This window comes from Dichotomopilus funicola (genome assembly GCF_033296635.1).
Source record: "Dichotomopilus funicola strain CBS 141.50 unplaced genomic scaffold C8A04scaffold_48, whole genome shotgun sequence".
Taxonomy (NCBI): Eukaryota; Fungi; Ascomycota; class Sordariomycetes; order Sordariales; family Chaetomiaceae; genus Dichotomopilus; species Dichotomopilus funicola.
The window spans coordinates 1-17,449 of NW_026944069.1; the positions used below are offsets into that span (position 1 = coordinate 1).

The window sequence follows — 17,449 nt, forward strand, 5'->3', positions numbered from 1 at the left end:
CCACGCCCACTGATGAGCCCCCCAAGCCAACTGACGAGCCCCCCAAGCCCACCGATGAGCCCCCTAAGCCAACTGACGAGCCTCCCACACCCACCGATGAGCCTCCCAAGCCTACTGACGAGCCGGAGCCGACTGGTGCCCCTGAGCCAACCGGCGCCCCTGAGCCCCCGTCTGATGACGAGTAAGCGAAGGCGCACGTGTTGATGATTCTGGGATTTTGGGTGTGAGATCGTCTTTCTTCTGTGAAGGAACGACGTTGTGGAGAAGACTGGGGAGTAGGGAAGGCAGCGGTGTGGGTGGGATGGAGAGCTGGATTGTTGAGGCGGATGTGGATGTGGTTTAGGTGGTGGTGAGCCAGAGACGAGGGGCACTTTCGCTCGCTTTTTTGTTGATCTGTTGTCTTTCGGCTCTAGCTCTGTGTACTTTACCTTCTTGACGCTCGCTTTAGTGCGGACTGTTCTTGTGGAATTTCACCTTGTGTGTGCTGCTTAAATCATTATCTAAGTGTGCTCGTGACATCTGTTGAGTAGAATAGGCGTGAAGTTTTGGTGTTTGTGACTTGGAGAGAGTAAAGTGACTGGAGTTTGGGGGCGTTTCGGTTGTATGTAAACACCCGGATTTGGACTGTGCAACCCTCCGAAGACACAGCCTTCCCCGGGAGTACATCCAATGTTCTAATACAAGGTGTATTTACTTGAAAAGGCCTCTCTACCTACTACCCTTTGATATAGCTCCTTCCCCGTTTTTAGGCAGCCAGATGGAAGTGAGAGCACCCCGTGTCTCCAATCCCCTGAATCGTGGTGAAACGGGTTGTTGGCAGCTTTAAATGGCATCTGGCTGGTTGACACGGGCCAAGTTGACAGGATAGGGTTAAGCAGGAACCTGGGTGCTCTTAGCAGTTAGGTAACATTGCTTACGCTCTGTTTGATAGCCTAACCTCGTACAACTCGCCCGGTTACATTAATTGTTCGGAATCTCCACGGTAATTTCAACAAGGCTGCTGTAACGTTCCGTTTTAAACGTACCGGTCGACAAGTGTGTTTGTTGCAGGTGCAATAAGAGCAACGCTTGCCCTTGCCTGACAAGGGTCAGCGCAGGAAAAGGGAGAATTCGCCTCACCACGCAACCATCACCACTTCGAGATGGCCCCTTTGTAGCAACACTGGCTGATATATGGCTTAGCCATACGCACACATGGCGCGGATATAGATTACGCTCCGAAACGGCGTGCGGGGATCTCTCCCCTTTTCAACACACAATACTACATGATTCAAACCAACGTTTTGCTACGCACAACCACACCCTTCCAAGCAGACCAACGCGCTCAGTAAGGCCGCTCTTGAGAAGTCTCGCGAGGCCAAGAAGAAGGGGGAATCCCACTGCCTCTCCCTGTCAGCCCGCGCCCGCTACCAAGCGCTAGAATGCGGCTGCCATGTCGATGCCCAAGGGTCCTAAGCACGCCGCCCCGTGCCGGGCGTCCAGTGTGTGCGATCTGTCTTTGGGAGCCGAATCCACCTCCTCAAGGCGGGACCGACGCAGCGACCATCCAGCCTCCGAGTCGCCGTTCGTTGTCACCACTCCGCCCGCAACAGCTCCCGTGACGCCGCATCAGTTGTATAATCACCCCGAAAACCCTCAGTCGGGACCAGTATCACTGCTTAGCACGGTGAAGACGGAGGATGATATCGGGAGCAACTTATCTTGGACAGTAATAGTCGAAGATCTGTAGTAAGTTTATCAAACAGCTCTTTACCACGGCTTCCCTGGCTTTCCTTCTGGGGATAAACGCTCCCGAAGGCCGCCGTCCCGCCGCCATGGGGCCTTACAAAAGTAGCCCTCGGCCTGGCTACCTCTGCAAGTTGAACAACCCCTCAAAGGCAGCCTCTCCCTGACTTCAAAGAAGCCAGAGATTGCTGCAGCCCTCTGCCAAAAAAACTAGGAGCCGAGAAAGCGCTCCTCAACTCCCAGCGACCCCGCGCAGCCAAGCGCGCTGAGGACCCCGAGGCGTTCAAGCTGAAGCAGCGTCCCAGCAAGCGGGAGTGGACGGAGAGAAGAACAAGCAGAACCAGATATACGACGCCGAGGGTCTTTACGCAGGGACAGGGAGCGGTATATTGGGCGGTTAAGCAGCGGTGCGCGGGCGAGATCACGATAAGCGACCATTGGACTGGCGAGGTGCTCGGTTTATTGGAGAAGGGTAGTCCATATGAGGAGACTCGCCACAGGGATTTACCCAATCCACATCCTGAGGTCAATCCATTCCAGACCAGGGTTCACAATTGCCCCAGTATATCCATCTCGCCCTGTAGCCTCCAGTCTCTCTACTAGCCCTGTAATGTCATGCTCCTCCGGCCTTTCCTTGACCTGTTCGCCATTTTCTGCCCATTCCCTCACTCCTTTGGATTCCTTCAAATGGTCCACATGTACCTTTCTAGCCCTCCTAGGCCGCATCACCGACTGAATGATGTAATGTACGTCCACGGCGTAACCTGCTGCAACACCCGTATTGGCCCAATCCAGACCGGCTTAAACTTTGAATGATCTTTGTGCTCTTTGTCACGTACCTCCCAAACCCAACTACCGATCCCAAAACGTCTGAGTGATCTTAACTAGCCCTTCTTAACCGGACTCCTCCTCCTCTTGGCTGACCCGGAGCCTCCATCCGGCCCACGCTCGTCGGCCGGGTCCTCCTCCGCCACAACTAGCGACGCAGGGCCAACCTCCGACTGCATCAGACTCTCCACGCCCTGGGATAACCCTGTTTGCGATCCTGTCTGCGGAAGCGACGGGACATCAAAGTTCAAGTCGGTCGGCAGCTAGTCGATAGCCGAGCAAATCCATTTGAAATGCTTGGGCATCCAAATGTTGTAGACATTCTTCGTAAACCGGTATGCCGTCCATTTTTTTCTTGCCGTCGAGCGCTATGAGATCGAGAGAGTGGATAGGGTAACGGTAGTACTTGGTGTTTTCGCCGTCTATGACTGGATAATGGCCGTAAATCCGTACGCACTGGTTGTCGTGTGAGATCGAGATCGCAAGGATTTGTCGATGGATCTCGTCTTCGCGCTTAACGGCACGGAACAGCTCAACAACAGCTCGGACCGCAAGAGTCATACTATGGGCGTTCTGGCAGTCCGCGACTTGGAGCGAAGTAGTGCTACACTTCACCTCACAGGTTAGAAAAGGGAAGTACATGTAGAACGTAGCCATAAACAAGGACAAGTCTCCTGAAAAGGTATCGCCAACAAAGGGCGAGAGCTTAGCGGAGAAATGTCCTGGACCACCCTAGCCTCATTGCTGCCCCCGAGGGTTTCGCAAACGCTTTCAAAGATATCTTCATCGAAGAGGGATTCTTTTGGGACTGGCTGCTCGTTGTTGAGAAGCGTCTCACAAAGCCGCTTGCTCTGGTCCGTAATATCCAATGGTGACTTGCTCATGTAGGAGCCCTTCGTTTCCAAGAGGAACGGGTATTGAGGGGTTTGGTATGGGGCGCTCTTCTCTTCTCTCGGCCTCTGGTCGCTGGGAGTCTGATCGCTAAGTAAGAGTCATGGATAAACAAGCATTCGATCGCTCGCGCGAAAGAGCAGGCGAATATCTCTTCCGCGCAAAAAGACGCTCGAAAGCAGCCTCCTTTTTCGAGTTCTCTTCCGGTTTTGGCCAACACTGCTCGTTTGGCCAGCGCCCTTCCGTCACCCAGACGCCGACCGGGTCAATCTGAATCGCGCGTACGGGGGCGCCCGTGCTTGTAGGTGGCCCGCTACGGATCTGCATGGCGGCGGCAGCAGCAGCAGCAGCAGCAGCAGCAGTACTAGTAGAGGGTGTTCTTTGTCGCTTATTAGCCTTATGGGCTGGGTCAGAGCTGGGCTCGAGACCGGGATCGGCTGGTAGTGGTTGCTTGCGCTTGAGATCTCTGCTTTTGGTGCTACCCTGCATATGGATCAGGTTTGGGCCTGATTATTATTTCAAGGCAAATGGAGAGCACCATACCGGTTGAGACATGTTGCATGTATGCCGGCAGCGGCACACTTGGTGATAATACGACGAGGTGGGTGATGATCAGGGTTCCCAAGTTTAATCAAACTACGGTGATGTTGTGATCTGAGAGTTGGGATCCTTGCGTCGGTCGGGATGCCGCGTCGCAAGGGAAGCAAAGCGAACGTCTAACCAATCATTCAGCACCCGCAGCGAATCACCCGTACATGAGTGCTGCGACCGAATTCATACTGTGCTGGGATCGCGAACCAGACTGTGAACTAACCAGAATACCATATCGCCAATGGCCAAATCAGAGTGTCAACCATGTTTTCGATTGTATGGTCATTCATAAATTTAAAACCTTGTTTACAGGTGGTAATAGTTATATACGGGCTGATGGTACATGTACATATATTACACGGTACTTGATTTACGCAGTACTTGACACACTTCACAAAACTCGGGTTTGTTACCCTGAACTGAACTTCTGTACCCAACCTCACCACCAACATCATCCTCTCAGCTCCTGCTCCGCACCCCCCCCTTCCTAACACTGAAAAGTTAAACCCCCTCCCTCGCCCTCCGTCTCTCCTCCCCCAACAACCGATCCTCCTCCTCCAAACTCCGTCCATCCCCCAAAACCTGCCTCTCCACCAACCCCTCTCCTTCCCCAACCCACTTCATATGCTGCTCCCTCCTGACCCTACTCACCATCTGCGACTGGTAATACGCCAGCTTTTCCCTCGCTTCGGGGGTCTGCTCATCCTCTTCGAGCCCCTCCAGATACTTGCGCCGCCAGAACTGTTTGCGCCCCCAGCTGGTTTCGCGTCGTTCGCTCTGGTCGTCCCGTCTGGCTTGCACGCCGCCGCGTTTTATTTCGTAGCGGATTTTGTGGCTTTTCGGGGGGGTGAGTTTGCGGGTGATGCCGTGTTGGGCGTAGGCCATGGCGGAGGCGTAGGTATCTTCTGGTGGGTTAAGGTTAAGCGCGGCGCTGCCGCTGCCGCGTTGGCGGGGTTGGATGAGGGAGTCTTCGTTCCAGGGGCGGTGGTGCGGGAGGTAGCCTGTTTTGGTGCCGCGGATCCATTTGGATATCATGCGGGTGATGAAGCCGTGGAATTTGGGGATGCTGACGGCCGGTTTGCGCCAGCCTTCGAGGGTGAGTTTGAGTTCGGGGAAGGCGGCGCCCGCGCCGAAGAGGCCGATGACTGTGTGGCGGGAGCTGCCGTCGGGGAAGAAGGAGCCCTTGAGGGCGTTGAAGATGAGGCGTTTGGGTCGGCCGATCGGGGACCCGGCGGCGTCGAGGCTGGGGCGGACTTCGGGCATGCGGGCGCGGGCGAAGCCGACGGCGTGGATGGTGAAGTGGACGTCGTGGAGGTGGGGGATGATGGCTTTTTGCTCGCGGGCGATGCGGTCGGTTTCGGTGGAGGTGCTGGGGATCGGGGGGAGGAGGTGGCGGGTGATGTAGGCGCCGGCGTCGGATTTGTGGAGGCGGTCGCCGTCGAGCATGGTGCGGGCGAAGTTGGCGGCTTCGCCTTTGAGGCCGTCGTGGTCGTTGACGAGGATCTTGACGGTCGCGTCCATGCTGAGATCGGTCTCGTCGGGTTCTTCTAATTCCCAGTAGCGTTCCTCGGCCTCTTTGCTTGGGAGCCTGCTCGGGTACAGGTCCTTGTCGATTCGTAAACCGGCGTCCAACCCCATATCCATCCTCCGTTTGATGGCCTTGGCGGCGTCGGTATCGGCATTCCCGGGAGTCCAGGTGCCGGTGTATTTGAAGTGCTCGCTGCGGGTAAACCAGCGGATGCGCAGCTGGCGATGCGTCGTGGCCGCAAGCCGGAATAGGTTCCGGAGCACCAGCACGGCCGAGTGACCGTTCCCAATGACAGCAATAGTGCGGGGTTGGTTTCTGGGTAGGATCTTGGCGAGGCGGGTGGGCGAAAGGCTGGACTCGAGCCCGAGGATGGGCGTGGGCAGGGACGGTTCCGGCACGATCGGACGGGCGCCAGTGCAGAATACCACCATCGGGGCACGTATGCGAGTTCTCGGAGCGGCCGTGCCCACCCCGTCGGCGGCCTCTAGCGTGGCGGTCCACTGGTTCTCCTGCACTACGGGTTAGTCTCGGGTAGTCCAGTAGTGTTACATAGGGGGGGGAACGCATACCTTAGGATGGCGAACCAGCTTCTGCACAGTTCCATAGACTGCCCGAACGCGAGCGTGCACACGCAACCCATCCGTGAGCATGGTCAGCAGATCGCCAACGAGGTGCAGGGGGCAGGTCATTTCCGGGTCGAGTTCCGACATGGCCGTGAAAGCGTTGGGTTGCGGGGAGTTGTCAAGGATGGTCTGGAAGATGGAGGGGGTCGTGGCGAAGCGCAGGTATTCGCCCACCGAGGAGTAGCTTGGTCCCGTCAGTAATTTAAAAAAACAGTGTCGACAAAAGGTATGCATTGCAGAATAAAACTGACCTGGGCAGTTCCCGGTAATACCGGCCAATACTTCCCCCATCAAACGTCCTATCAACCCACCAGATTTTGGCATCAGGCATAGCACGCAGCAAATTCCCCACGGCAGAAATACCCGCCGGCCCCGCGCCAATGACAATGGCATCGACAGTCTGCTTGTTCTTCCACGGCGTATCAAACGGTGCCTTCTGATCTGGCCGCAGCGGGCGATCCCCAAGCTTCAGGAGAGACTCGCGTTGCGGAAGCTTCTGAGGCTTCACTGTACTCGATTCTGGGGGCCTCACATAGAGTCGCCCGGTGAGTTGCCGTCGCTCTTGTGTTGTGTCCGATTGTTGCGGGGGTTGTGAAGTCTGCGGTGGTGGGAGCCATTCCAGTTTTGGGCGTTGGGACGGCCGCGGTGATGGCAGCCATTCCAATAGTGGTTTTGGTTCTGGGGCCGAAGGTTCCTTAGGTGTCACGGCCGAAGGAGTCTTGGGTTTCTTGGCCTTGCTATTGCTTCGTGATGGTGGTTGTGGTTGTGTCTGTTCCGGTCCACCTAACAACTGTGCCTTGAGCCAAGCTTGCATCCGCTGGGACTCTTGCTCTTGCCGCGAGTAGTCTTTCTCGGGGGGTTGAGATTCCTGTGACGGCGCCGGTGACTGGGTTGGTTTTTTGGCGGGGTCCGACTCTCCGGACCCTTTAGGTTGTGCTTCTTGTGATCGTTCATGAGATTTCTGTGGCGGATCCGAGCCCCGGGAATCGTCGTGCTTTTGCCGCATTATGCCCCGCTGAGGGAGGAACGGCCGGACGCCATGGCTGGTGGCAGGCCGCAATAGCGGCCGAGTGATGGCGCGTGATTTGGCTATGGGCCCATTCCGGAGATGGTACATTGTCCCGCGAGTGGTGGTGACATCTCGGGTTGAATGTTTGATTTTTCAATGTGAAAACGGAGAATTGGATGTCGTCTGGAACGTTGGAAAATGGCCCACTTTGGTGGACGGCCGTGTTTTATTGGTTCAGAGTCGTGGGGCAAACTCAACGGACCCAGTGCTGTTTATTAGCAGCACACTGTAAATTTCCCGGGTTTAACGTTGACATGCTGCGTTCAAAACGGGGATACAGTGTGAGTTTCTCCATTCGAACAATATACCCAACGACACCCCATCTACACAGTAGGATATTACCGGTCGTCTGGTGCGACGTCTCACTCACATAATTATGGGTCTTTTTCCCAAATTCAAAGATTGAAAAAAGGAAAAGGTCAAGCTCAACCAAATAGTAAGTAAACTTAATGAAAACGGCCCACCTGAACTCGTTCAACTCACCCGACAAACCACCATCACCAAAAACCTGAAGGCCAAAACAACGCTGCAACAACAGATGTCACAACCTAAAACAGCAACACAAAATTCATCAAAATATACTCCAAATCAAACCTCCCCCCCTCCGGAAACAACCCAGGCACCTCGCACCCAAGACTCCCCCAATCCACCCGATCCATCCCCATCACCGCAAACACATACTCCCAATACGCCGGATACCAGCCCGCACACTCCCAGTCCAGCAGCGCCACCACGTGTCCGTCCCGCACGAGGATGTTGCGCGCCGCCAGGTCGGCGTGGGAGAATACGACGGGATAGTCTGTTGCGCCGAGGTGGGAGGTGATTTGTGTCCAGTAGGCGGATTGCTGCTCGATGCGTTGGGGTGGACGGACGAGCCAGTGGTGGAGGTCGGTGACGCTGGTGAAGGGGCCGCCTGAGCGGGGGGGGAGCGCGGGGAGGAGGGCGCCGAGGCCGTTGAGCCGGCCGATGGGGGGGTGGGCGGAAGGGGTTGGTGTTGGTTTTGGCAGGTTTGGCCCAGGCTCTGGCTCAGGCTTTGGCTCGGACTCCGATTCTGGCTCTGTCGCTGACCCTGTCTTAGGCTCTGGCCCTAGCTCTGATTCTGTCTTCAGCTCCGTCTCTACTACCCCCGTACTTGTCCCAACTGCCAGGCCAGCCTTCGACTTCGACTTCGCCCGAAACTCCTCCCACATCCCCCCCGTCAACCCCCTCAACTGCCCCACAAACCCCCTCAACTCCCCCAACACCCTCTCCCTCTCCTCCCCCGTCATAACCCCCCAAGCCTGCCTCAGCGTCTGCCCCTCCACGTACTCCATCGTCACCCGATCCCACGCACTCCCCCTCACCTCCGGCACGGGCACACTCGTGTAGGCCTTCACAAACCGCATCGCCACCGCCTCGTTCGGTTCCTCCACCCCCTCGCTTAGCCCGTGCCGCAGGGTCGTGATTTTGGTTACGGAGTTGCCGTCGTCGTGGCGGATGATGAAACGCCCGTAGCGCTGGTAGAGGACTTCGCCTTCTGGATAGGGCGCTGGGGTGCGGTCTGCGTGGGGTGGGTTGGTGGTGGAGTCGCCGAAGAGACGGCGGGTGCGGTTGGTGTGTTTGAGGGATTCCAGGAGGGCGCGGCCGCGGAGGGGTTGGCCGTCTGAGGGCTGGGGGGGTGGAGGTTGGAGGACGATGGGGGGGGTGGGCTGGGAGAGTTGGGCTGCCAGGGAGGGGCGGTGGGAGAGGAAGGTGCTGGCGAAATTGGGGGGGAGTGAGGAGGAGGGATTGTCGCGGGAGAGGGCACGCTCGGCGTACCAGGTGATTTGTTGGTGGGTTATGTTGATGCCGGCGCGGTACTCGCTGTTTATCCAGTTTTCGAGCTCGGTGTTTTGGGCGTCGGAGAGGGGGGATTGTTCCGGCTGCTCGGGCGGAGCAGATTCAGATGCCTCCATTTTAAGAGAATGTAGCGAGAAGACTGTGCTGCTGTTCTGCAACAGACTCACCGATTTTCAACGGTGAGTGTTGGCAAAGAAAAATGGGCAACTGATAGAGGGGTAAGTTGCCATACAGTGCCATCTTTGGAAATGTACACTGTATGCTGTTCGGAAATCTGCGGAAGGTGAAGTGCCGTCTCAAACTGTCGTTCAAGTTTAAGAGAATTCATAAGTAAGTGATATGAGGACTCATGATCAGTTCATTTTATTCTCATTCAAGCAAAGGTTTGGCTACTCTTTCGTGGTGCGACGGTATCACACGGTGTCTATCACAAACCAAGCACTGTACCTTCCATGACAGCCTGCTGCTGCCTTTGGCAACTGGCAAGCCCAGGAATAAAATCGACGACCCAGAAAACAGAGACTTGTCACAAACATGACTGGAAGGCCGCTCCTCGTCTTGGTCTTGCCACCTCTGCCATGCCCTACCAAGCGCTGTTCCGCATCATTCGCAGTTGTCCACGCTGAATCTGATGTTCCAAACGTGCCAATTCTTGGATGGCTATGTCTCCTATACTTACGACACTCTCAATTACCAGCTTCCGGCCTAACCGGCTTAGTTTTGATCTCCAGTCATTGCTTATAGTCAGACATGGCGGAACGGCACACCACATATCATTGTAAGTAATTACTCGACGTCTCAATCCCGACCGAAATTCTCCCCACGGGGTCACATGTCATTACATCTCACGAGCACCTTGGAAAGCAAATACTCATGACTTAGTAAGAACAATATGAAAGCAGACTCGTTACTAGCACCCTATTTCTAGCTTACGCTTTGGTTCCCCAAGCAAGGTGAGTCCTCACTCTAACCAGAAGGGTTAGGGTTGCATATGCAAGGCACCCATTGCAGAGAACTGCCGTTCCCCTCCAAGAACCCCCCTCTAGCTCATAATATTCCGCAACCTTATCCTATTCTCAGCTCGTGCGTGCAGGCAGCCCTGCCGCCGCGCATGGCAGAAACGTGGTTCCAGCAGGTCCAATAAGACCAAACCCAAGCCCTAAAAAGGGGTCAAAAACCAAAGTTGGTTCTGGCCACTAAGAGACCGCCACAGCAGTGTCAGGCGCCAAATGGCGCGCGCAAACCAGGGAAGGGCAAAATTTGCAGGGCGAGTCTGCGCTGTGCCAATACGGGGCGTACAAGTCGTGTGAGTGTGAGTCGTTGGGTCAAGCTTCGGGTGAGGTGGCGGATTAGGAAAGAACAGAAAATAATTATAAAAAGAGGTCTGTCCGGTGATGAAACACATTCCGCAAGTTTCATCATATCTCTGTGAAACTTATAACCTAGTTAGACCACCTCTCACAATTTCCAATTTACTACAAGTTTTAATTACCTGGTGTTCACTCACCCTCACACGTCTGTTTTCACTTAATTCACAATGGGCAACCAATCCTCCCGGCCGACCTCGCCGGCCCCTGATCTCAAAACACAAATAAAAACAAAAACCATAACCCTCCTCCCAACACCAACTCACACCTCATACACCTCAACACCCTACAACCCATACACACCCCCACCATCCACCCACCCAACAAAACACTCCTCTCCCGCTCCCGCACCTTACTCCCGCCTTCCTTCATTGTCACACTCGCACTCACAATCACACTCACCCTCCCCATCATCCTCTCCTGAACCCGAACTAGTCTTTTCCCAAGACCTTCTCCTTACGCCCGCATCTATCCCCCCGCCTGCGCCCACACCTCCACCGCGATCACCTTCTCTATCGGAATCACCGTCCCGTTTCGACACACCCGACTCGTCCTTCTCGCACGGCCAGTCCTATCCTGATGCGGACTATCCCGTTGCGGATGCGGACGTTGGCGCCAACACTGAGGCTGGCGCTACCACGATATGTGCGCACTGCTACCGGGCCATCTCGCCAGATGCGAGGAGCTCACGACCTCAACCACGACCACGGACATCACACGGTTCTCCTCAACGAACCGCAGCAGCAACAGGGAAGCTACTACCCTGCAAACACCTCCTCTGCGCCCGCTGTATCCGCAGCGCATTACTCTCCGCCCTAAACAGTGATCCATTCCTACCCGGGGGCTGTCCAGTCAGGGGGTGCGGGAAATTCACTTCTCAGTCAACCACCGTCATCGCCGAGCCAGAGCCATGCCCAGGCTCGGATCGGGACATCGTCATGGAGACAACAGAACTTCAGCCACAACGCGACACAGACATCATCATGACCACCACAGAACACGACCCAGAACCAGAACACGACAGAAACATGGCCTCAGAAACAAAGACCGATATCCCCCTCGCAACCCTCGGCCTGCTCGCAACACCCGCTGAGTTCCTCGCCTACCGCGCCAAGCTACGCGAGCGTCGCACGCCTGTGGGACAGAGAGTATACTGTCATGATCGGGAGGGGTGTGGGATGTTTTTGGTGGCGTCTAAGGAGACTGGATCTTCAACTTCGAGAGAGAAGAATACATGTGGAAAGGGGGGAGTTATAGTAGGGTGTCCGCGGTGTGGGGGACGGACGTGTGGACGGTGTGGGGGGAAGGCGCATATGTTTGGGGTTGCGGAGGGTGAGTTCTTTCTCTTCTTTCCTTTCCCCTTTTCTTTTTTGGGGGGTTGTCGAGACTGTTGAGGTACAGAGTCACTAACATCACAGGCAAACCGTTAACCCCCAAAACCGGACGGGTCCAAAAGCGGCGGTCAACATCAGGGAAAAGGAAGAACACAGGATAAAAGGAGGTGTCTTGTCCAGAGGTGTCTATATAAACCGGTGTAGGAAACGCTGAAATGTACAACCCTGTAAACCATGTACCACATATTTCCCTAAATCCAAATCCAAAAGTACACTTTTAATACCCAACCAATCCCAAATCCCTAACAAAACCGCGAATCCGGAAACAAACTCTCCCACGCAAACTCCTCGCCAAACCCATCAAAGTCAAACCCCTGAAACAGCCCGTCCGCCGCAAACCCATATTCACTCTCCCCAGGACTGCCTCCGAGATGTGCCAGGCCAATTCCATGCCCGCCAGCAACAGCAACAGCTGCTGCTTCTATATTGGTAGCAGCCATGTCCGCGGTACCACTTCTCGTAGCAGTAGCAGTAGCACCCATCGTAGTATCAACAACCCCCCTCCTCTCCCTCTCAACCTCCTCCGCCCGTCCCCTCAACACCCCCTCCGCAAAAACCAAACTATCCCTCGCCGCCTCCGCCACCGCCCTCTCCACCCCCCTTCCCCCTCCCTCTTTCCCAGCATCCCCCCCCTCCCCAGTACCCTGAAAATCATCCTCAACCCCCACCTGCGCAAGCACCATCTCCAAAAACATATGCGCCTTCACATTCGTCTCGGCCCCATTCCTCATCCTCCTCGCAGCCATCGCAATCAACCCTCTAATTTCCCCGGCCAGGGTGTCGCGTAAAGCTCGCGTGCGGTGCCAGGAGCCGTCGCGCCGCCGCTGGGTGTCGGCGTGGGCGAGGAGTTCGAGGGCGAGTGCGGCTGTGGCGCAGCGCATGCCGTCGCGGAACATGCCGCTGCCCGCGGTGGTGAGGAGGCGGGTGAAGGTGCTTGGGGGAGTATTGCTGGGGGGCAGGTTGCTGTTGCTGTTGCTGTTGCTGTTGCTGGGGGGGTTATTGGTGGTGTGTCTGGTGTGAGTGGGATCAGAGGCAGGGTTAGGGTTGGTGGTGGTTGAAGGGGGGTTTAAATCAGGGTCCTTGACAACCCCCGAGATGAGGGCTAGCGCGGCGTCGAGGCTGACTTTGCGCGAGTAGTAGAAGAGAGGATTGGTGCGGGCTTGGTGGCTGAAGGGGAAGTGGAGGGGAAGAAGGAACCGGCGGGTGAGGTAGTCGAGCATGTCGCGGTGGAAGGCATTGTTTCTCTTCTCCTGGTTAGCCATCCCCTGAGAAAAGAACACCGTATTCGCATGGATCGAGTCCGTCAGCTCCGCCGTCAGGGCCAACGCCCGCGAGTACGACCGGTCCTTGCGGAAGCTGTTCAGAAAATGCACAATCCGCAGCCTTGTCGGCAACGAGTCCAGCAGCGCTAGCTGCACCGACGTGTCGGTGACCACGTCCCGCGGGTGCGAGTACGGTTTAAGTGCCGTCCCCGCGGCCGCCGGTACCGTCGTCGTCGTCTCGTCCATCTCATCATCGTCCACATTCGCCGGCGCCTCGACATCAAACTCGTCCAGTGCAATCCGCGGCGGCATCCACGCGTCCAGCGACGACTGCACGATCAGGTCCAGAATGGTCGCCCACAGCCGCCGGCGTAACTCGGCCTGCAGTACACTCATGGCCGGCAGATGCCGCGGGTCGCGGTGCATGCCGATCTGCATCGCGCTGTGCAGCAGCGAGCCCATCGACACCCACACTGTGTCGCCGCCGATGGAAAAGATCTGCCGCGCCAGGATAGCGAGACAGTGTACCTGCAGGCCGGCGACGTCCAGCCGGTCTTTTTCCAGCGGGCCGGAGAGCCAGGTTTCGGCGGCGTAGATCCAGTGGTGCACTGCGTCGGTGTTGTGCTGGGCGGCGGCGGCTGCGGCTGTGGCGTGGGGGGAGTGGTGGATGCTGGAGCCGATGCCGACGACGAGGAAGATGGTGTGGCGCACTTCGTCGGTGACACCGGTTGGGTCGGCCCAGTACCGGTGGAAGTCGGCCCAGAAGGTTGGTGCGTGCAAGATACGATGGGTAGATTCGAAGGAGGCGAAGTACGCCCGTGCCATCTCCCCGGCTACGTCTCTACTAGGCAGTCCCGGATTCACCACCGCATTTTGACCAGTCATGCCCTGCTGCTGCCCCCTCGTAGGCCTCACAACCTTCATCCCCTTTGCCACAGCCTTACACCCCTGCAGCGCAGCGCTCGCCTCAGCAATCAGGGCAGCCGTCTCCGGCCGGCGGAACGTAGTGTTGGCGGTCGTCTTGCCCATGATCTCGGCATAGCAGCTAATGATAGTCGCAAACTCGGGCGAGTCGCCCACCCAGCGCGTGCGGCCCCATTCGCGCACCTTGAGCTCGGGCTGCCAGCCGTGGGACTGGTTGCTCAGGGGTCCGTCGTTGCGGTCGGGGCCGCGGTGGCAGTTGCTGGTGCGGTTGCAGTTGCTGGTGTCGTGGTGGTGGTCATGGTCATCGTCGAGATGAGGGTCCGGGTTTGCCTCCGGGTCACGGTCACGGTCGCGGTCACGGGTTGGCGCGACGCTGGCTGCTTCGGAGCGGGCGAGGAGGGTTGGACTGGCGTCGGTTGTTGTTGTGGTTGTTGTTGCTGCTGCTGTGGCCCCGGCAGCTCTGGCGGCGGCAAGAGATTCTTCGAGTTTCTGCACCCGGAGGAGCACGGCGCACATCTCGGAGGCGACTGATGCGACCGGGTCGGAAGTGGGGCCGCTCCGGGCCGAGGCCGAGGCCGGAGTCGGAGGTACTCCCGGAGCGGAGAGCGCCAAGTCCAAGCCCGAACGCGGGGGCGCCGCGTGGTACGGAGAAACTCCGGCCGCTGAGACACTCCCCACTCCAGCCTGTGCACCTTCCAACAACACCCCAGGGGCCCTCAACGGCGGAGCCGACAACGCGGCCATGCTCGGAGGCATCCCACTCCCATTACCGTTACCGTTACCATTCCCTACTTGACCTCCAGCAGCAGGTCTCGGCCGTGAAAAAGACCCCAACCTCGGACCCGAAGCAGCAGCAGCAACAACGACCGGGCCATCATCGGCAAAAGGCCGGTACACACACTCCGACTGGTTACGCACGCAGTGCGTGCACGGGCTATTGTGGTCGCACCGGATCTTGCGGCGCCGGCACTCGCGGCAGGAGAGAGCCGGCCTTCGACGGCGGCGAGTCATGGGGGGCATTGTTATTCCGGGGTTTGGCGGCATGGTGAACGGATGAGACAACCAACTATTGAATGGGAAAAGGAGGAAAAGTTGATGGAGGATGGGTGTGTTGCTGTGCTGTTAGGTCCGAGCGCGGGGATATCGGGTTTTTGTGGGGGGTGTGATTGGTTGGATGGAGATAAGGGATTGTTTCGGCCGAGTGGTATTTGTGGGCTGATCATTGCGATGTTCGATGTGCTGCTGGTGAAAACGTCAAAGGTATCAAACGGGGAAACAGTCAAAATCGTGAGAGATTTTTAACCCTTTCTCCACTATTCACGGTTTTGGAGAATAGAGCGAAGCTGAATTGCCAGAGCAGAAAACCCGACCATCGTCTCGAATGCCCAAAACAAGACAGTTTATGAACAATTACCCTTTTAGGACATCCTCCGCTCATCTCATTGGCTCGCGCGTAAAGTGCATCCCAAGCTTTCGGCCGAGAGAAGTGTGTCGGCCGCAACATCAACAACAACTTGACTTATTAAAGCGGCGGCCGATGTTGGTTTACGGTGCTTATGTTTACAGATATTCAGATGACTAGTGTATCCAGTGTTCAACAAGTAGTTGGCCCGAACAGTCAACACGGCCAACCCTAACCCAGTTACACCCAGTTCAACCCAACCCCAATCCTAAGAAATAACCCCGACAACAACCACCCTATACCCCCCGTGCCCCCCACCACAATGCCCCCCCTCCGCATCCTCATCAACGGCGGCGGCATAGCCGGCCACGCCCTAGCCTTCTGGCTCGCCCGCCTGCGCACCACCACCCCCAACGCCCCCTCCATCACCGTCGTCGAACGCTTCCCCAACCTCCGCGCAACCGGCCTCCAACTCGACCTCCGCAGCGCCGGTCTCGAAGTCCTCCGCCGCATGGGCCCAGAACGAGAGCAACTCTTCAAAGCCATGGCCGCCCCAGAGCAAGGAATGCAAGTCGTCGACAAAAAGGGCCGGCGACGGGCATTATTCCCCGTGCGCAAGGGGAGCGATAGCAAGAAACAAGCGCAGAGCCTGACCTCAGAATTCGAAATCATGCGCGGGGACTTGTGCCGCGGTCTCTACGACGCCACGCGCGCAGTCGCCTCTTCCACTCCCACTCCCGAGGGTAACCCCCCACCAGTACAATACCTCTACAACACCTCCATCGCCTCCCTCACCCCTCTTCCCACCGGCCAAGTCTCCGTCACCTTCACCACCCCCACCAACCCCGGCACGGACAACCACCCCCCACAAACCTACGACCTCGTCATCGGTGCCGACGGGCAATGGTCCCGCACCCGCCAGCTTCTGTTCCCCGACCTCCCCAACACCGGCATGCGTCGCATCCCAGGGTATCACATCGCTTATTTCACCATGCCCCGGCCGATGGCGGAGGGTGAGACTGAGTTTCTGGCTACGACATATGTAGCGCCGGGACGCAGGGGGTATATGGTGCGACGACACAGTCCGGATGAGGTGCAGGTTATGATGACTTATATGGCCCCGCCTAAAAACCACAACCGCGGCAAACCCAACCAGGCCGGGAAGTCAGCAAACCCCGACGAAAACGACGAGAAAAACGACCCCCTAACCCCCATCCCCCGCGGCGACACCCCCCTTGAAAAAGCCACCCTCACCCACCTCTTCACCGGCGCCGGGTGGATCACCCCCGACATACTCGCCGGCATGGAGAAGGCAGACGATTTCTATCTTGAACGGCTCGGGCTGGTACAGATACCCGCGTGGTCGCGGGGAAGGGTGGTGTTGGTTGGTGACGCGGCGTATTGTCCGACGGTGTTGTCGGGGATGGGGACGACGTGTGCGATGGTTGGGGCGTATGTTTTGGCGGGGGAGATTGGGGAATACATCCGCCGCGCTGCAGGGGATGGTAATGAGGAGGAAGGGGGGGATGGGCTGGAGAGAGCGCTGAAGCGGTATGAGGAGCGGTTTCGGCCGTTTGTGGAGGGTATGCAGGAGGGGATTGAGGAACGGGCTGAGGGGCAGTGGGCGATGACTGGGTCGGCGTTTGGGATTGGGGTGTTAAATTTGATGGTGGGGGTTGCGTCGCTGTTGAGGGTGAATGTGGCTGCTATGTTTGGGATTAGGGAGACTGTCAAGGGGTGGGAGTTGCCTGTGTATGAGGGGCTGTGGAGGGATTGAGGTTGATGTGAGGGTGGAAGGGTGTATGATTAAGATGTAAAATAGTAAGTGTAATCAGCTAGCTAAACTCTCAGCTCGGAGGCTAATGGTAGTTTTGTGTTAATCTACCTCACGCTGTCAATATCTTTTGGGCGGAGAAAGTACGTTGTAGATATCCTCCTCCGACTCTATCTGATTCGAAATAGGCCCTATACAGGCCAGGGCAGCCCTTATAAACACACTTGTTTTATCCTGATGAACAGGACTCGTG

The 17,449-nt window shown here is 57.0% G+C and overlaps 7 protein-coding genes across 7 annotated transcripts; 3 read left to right on the forward strand and 4 right to left on the reverse strand.

Annotated features, from left to right (window-relative positions):
• Positions 1-17: 17 nt before the first annotated feature.
• C8A04DRAFT_30218 (uncharacterized protein) lies at positions 18-185 on the forward strand (the record flags this gene model as incomplete). The annotated part of the gene is made up of 1 exon (XM_062781295.1): positions 18-185. A coding segment is annotated over one exon (168 nt), but the record flags the coding sequence as incomplete, so codon positions are not given.
• A 2,424-nt stretch (positions 186-2,609) lies between these two features.
• On the reverse strand, positions 2,610-3,999 carry C8A04DRAFT_30219 (uncharacterized protein; the record flags this gene model as incomplete). The annotated part of the gene is made up of 5 exons (XM_062781296.1): positions 2,610-2,816; positions 2,887-3,157; positions 3,247-3,527; positions 3,694-3,927; positions 3,988-3,999. 5 exons carry the CDS (start codon positions 3,997-3,999, stop codon positions 2,610-2,612), a joined length of 1,005 nt encoding a protein of 334 aa, XP_062635476.1.
• Positions 4,000-4,536: 537 nt separating this feature from the next.
• On the reverse strand, positions 4,537-7,000 carry C8A04DRAFT_13504 (uncharacterized protein; the record flags this gene model as incomplete). Its single annotated transcript, XM_062777745.1, has 4 exons — positions 4,537-5,507; positions 5,658-6,072; positions 6,133-6,370; positions 6,438-7,000. 4 exons carry the CDS (start codon positions 6,998-7,000, stop codon positions 4,537-4,539), a joined length of 2,187 nt encoding a protein of 728 aa, XP_062635477.1.
• An 803-nt stretch (positions 7,001-7,803) lies between these two features.
• Positions 7,804-9,189, reverse strand: C8A04DRAFT_13494 (kinase-like domain-containing protein; the record flags this gene model as incomplete). The annotated part of the gene is made up of 3 exons (XM_062777740.1): positions 7,804-8,274; position 8,324; positions 8,444-9,189. The coding sequence occupies 3 exons, from the start codon at positions 9,187-9,189 to the stop codon at positions 7,804-7,806; spliced, it is 1,218 nt and encodes a 405-aa protein (XP_062635478.1).
• A 1,421-nt stretch (positions 9,190-10,610) lies between these two features.
• C8A04DRAFT_30222 (uncharacterized protein) lies at positions 10,611-11,870 on the forward strand (the record flags this gene model as incomplete). Its single annotated transcript, XM_062781297.1, has 2 exons — positions 10,611-11,588; positions 11,859-11,870. The coding sequence occupies 2 exons, from the start codon at positions 10,611-10,613 to the stop codon at positions 11,868-11,870; spliced, it is 990 nt and encodes a 329-aa protein (XP_062635479.1).
• Positions 11,871-12,076: 206 nt separating this feature from the next.
• Positions 12,077-15,040, reverse strand: C8A04DRAFT_13477 (uncharacterized protein; the record flags this gene model as incomplete). Its single annotated transcript, XM_062777730.1, has 3 exons — positions 12,077-12,184; positions 12,353-14,499; positions 14,863-15,040. The coding sequence occupies 3 exons, from the start codon at positions 15,038-15,040 to the stop codon at positions 12,077-12,079; spliced, it is 2,433 nt and encodes an 810-aa protein (XP_062635480.1).
• Positions 15,041-15,744: 704 nt separating this feature from the next.
• Positions 15,745-17,199, forward strand: C8A04DRAFT_30224 (uncharacterized protein; the record flags this gene model as incomplete). The annotated part of the gene is made up of 1 exon (XM_062781298.1): positions 15,745-17,199. One exon carries the CDS (start codon positions 15,745-15,747, stop codon positions 17,197-17,199), a length of 1,455 nt encoding a protein of 484 aa, XP_062635481.1.
• Between the last annotated feature and the right edge of the window lie 250 nt (positions 17,200-17,449).